Genomic DNA, 582 nt, shown 5'->3' with positions numbered 1-582 from the left:
CAGCAGGAAGGGATGCTGGCTTGTCTGAACCGTCACGGTGCCAAAAGATCTCACCTCTTCCTTGGAAAGAATCAGTGCCCAAACATTACCCTGTTTTTTCGGCTTTTTACCTTGACATGAATGATCTCTTTTTAAAACTATGATGAAAATGTAACCGTTCAGAAAAAGGCAGGACAGATGCTCCCGCTAAAACATTTACCGTAGGTGCTCAGTCTCCCAGATCAAAACCTGAGAGCTTTGGCACAGCGAGCTGTTCCCAAACGTCAGTATCTCTTCTATTTCACCACCCTGGTTACCCTGTCCCACCTCTGCCCTCAACACTGTACCTGTGGTCCCTGTGCATTTACAGCATGCACTCCTCAAGTCCCTGCCCACATTCCCTCCGTACCGCACTCACTCTATGGGGCAGATTTCCTTCGCTATCTGTCAGGTTGCTAACGGCCACGCTTTTGAGGAATGAATCCTGACAGCAGGCGATGCAGGAGGCCCCTCACCTGGCCGGTGATGTTGCGGGTCATCCGCTGGTACTCCTCGTTGGCCAGCTTGGCCTTTATCCGCTCCAGCCGGGCCACCAGCTCGGGG

The 582-nt window shown here is 52.4% G+C and overlaps 1 protein-coding gene across 1 annotated transcript in view; it reads right to left on the bottom strand.

Annotated features, from left to right (window-relative positions):
* The window catches only part of TMEM199 (transmembrane protein 199), a gene marked incomplete at its 5' end in the record, with an annotated part of 1,965 nt that extends 1,387 nt beyond the window's left edge, over positions 1–578 (bottom strand). The window contains one exon of the mRNA XM_009578371.1: positions 495–578. Coding sequence (XP_009576666.1) covers positions 495–578 — 84 coding nt within the window. The remainder of the gene's footprint in view (positions 1–494) is intronic.
* Positions 579–582: the final 4 nt, after the last annotated feature.

The sequence above is a fragment of the Fulmarus glacialis genome, unplaced genomic scaffold (assembly GCF_000690835.1).
Source record: "Fulmarus glacialis isolate BGI_N327 unplaced genomic scaffold, ASM69083v1 scaffold21705, whole genome shotgun sequence".
NCBI lineage: Eukaryota > Metazoa > Chordata > Aves > Procellariiformes > Procellariidae > Fulmarus > Fulmarus glacialis.
This window is presented reverse-complemented; position numbering and strand designations above follow the sequence as displayed.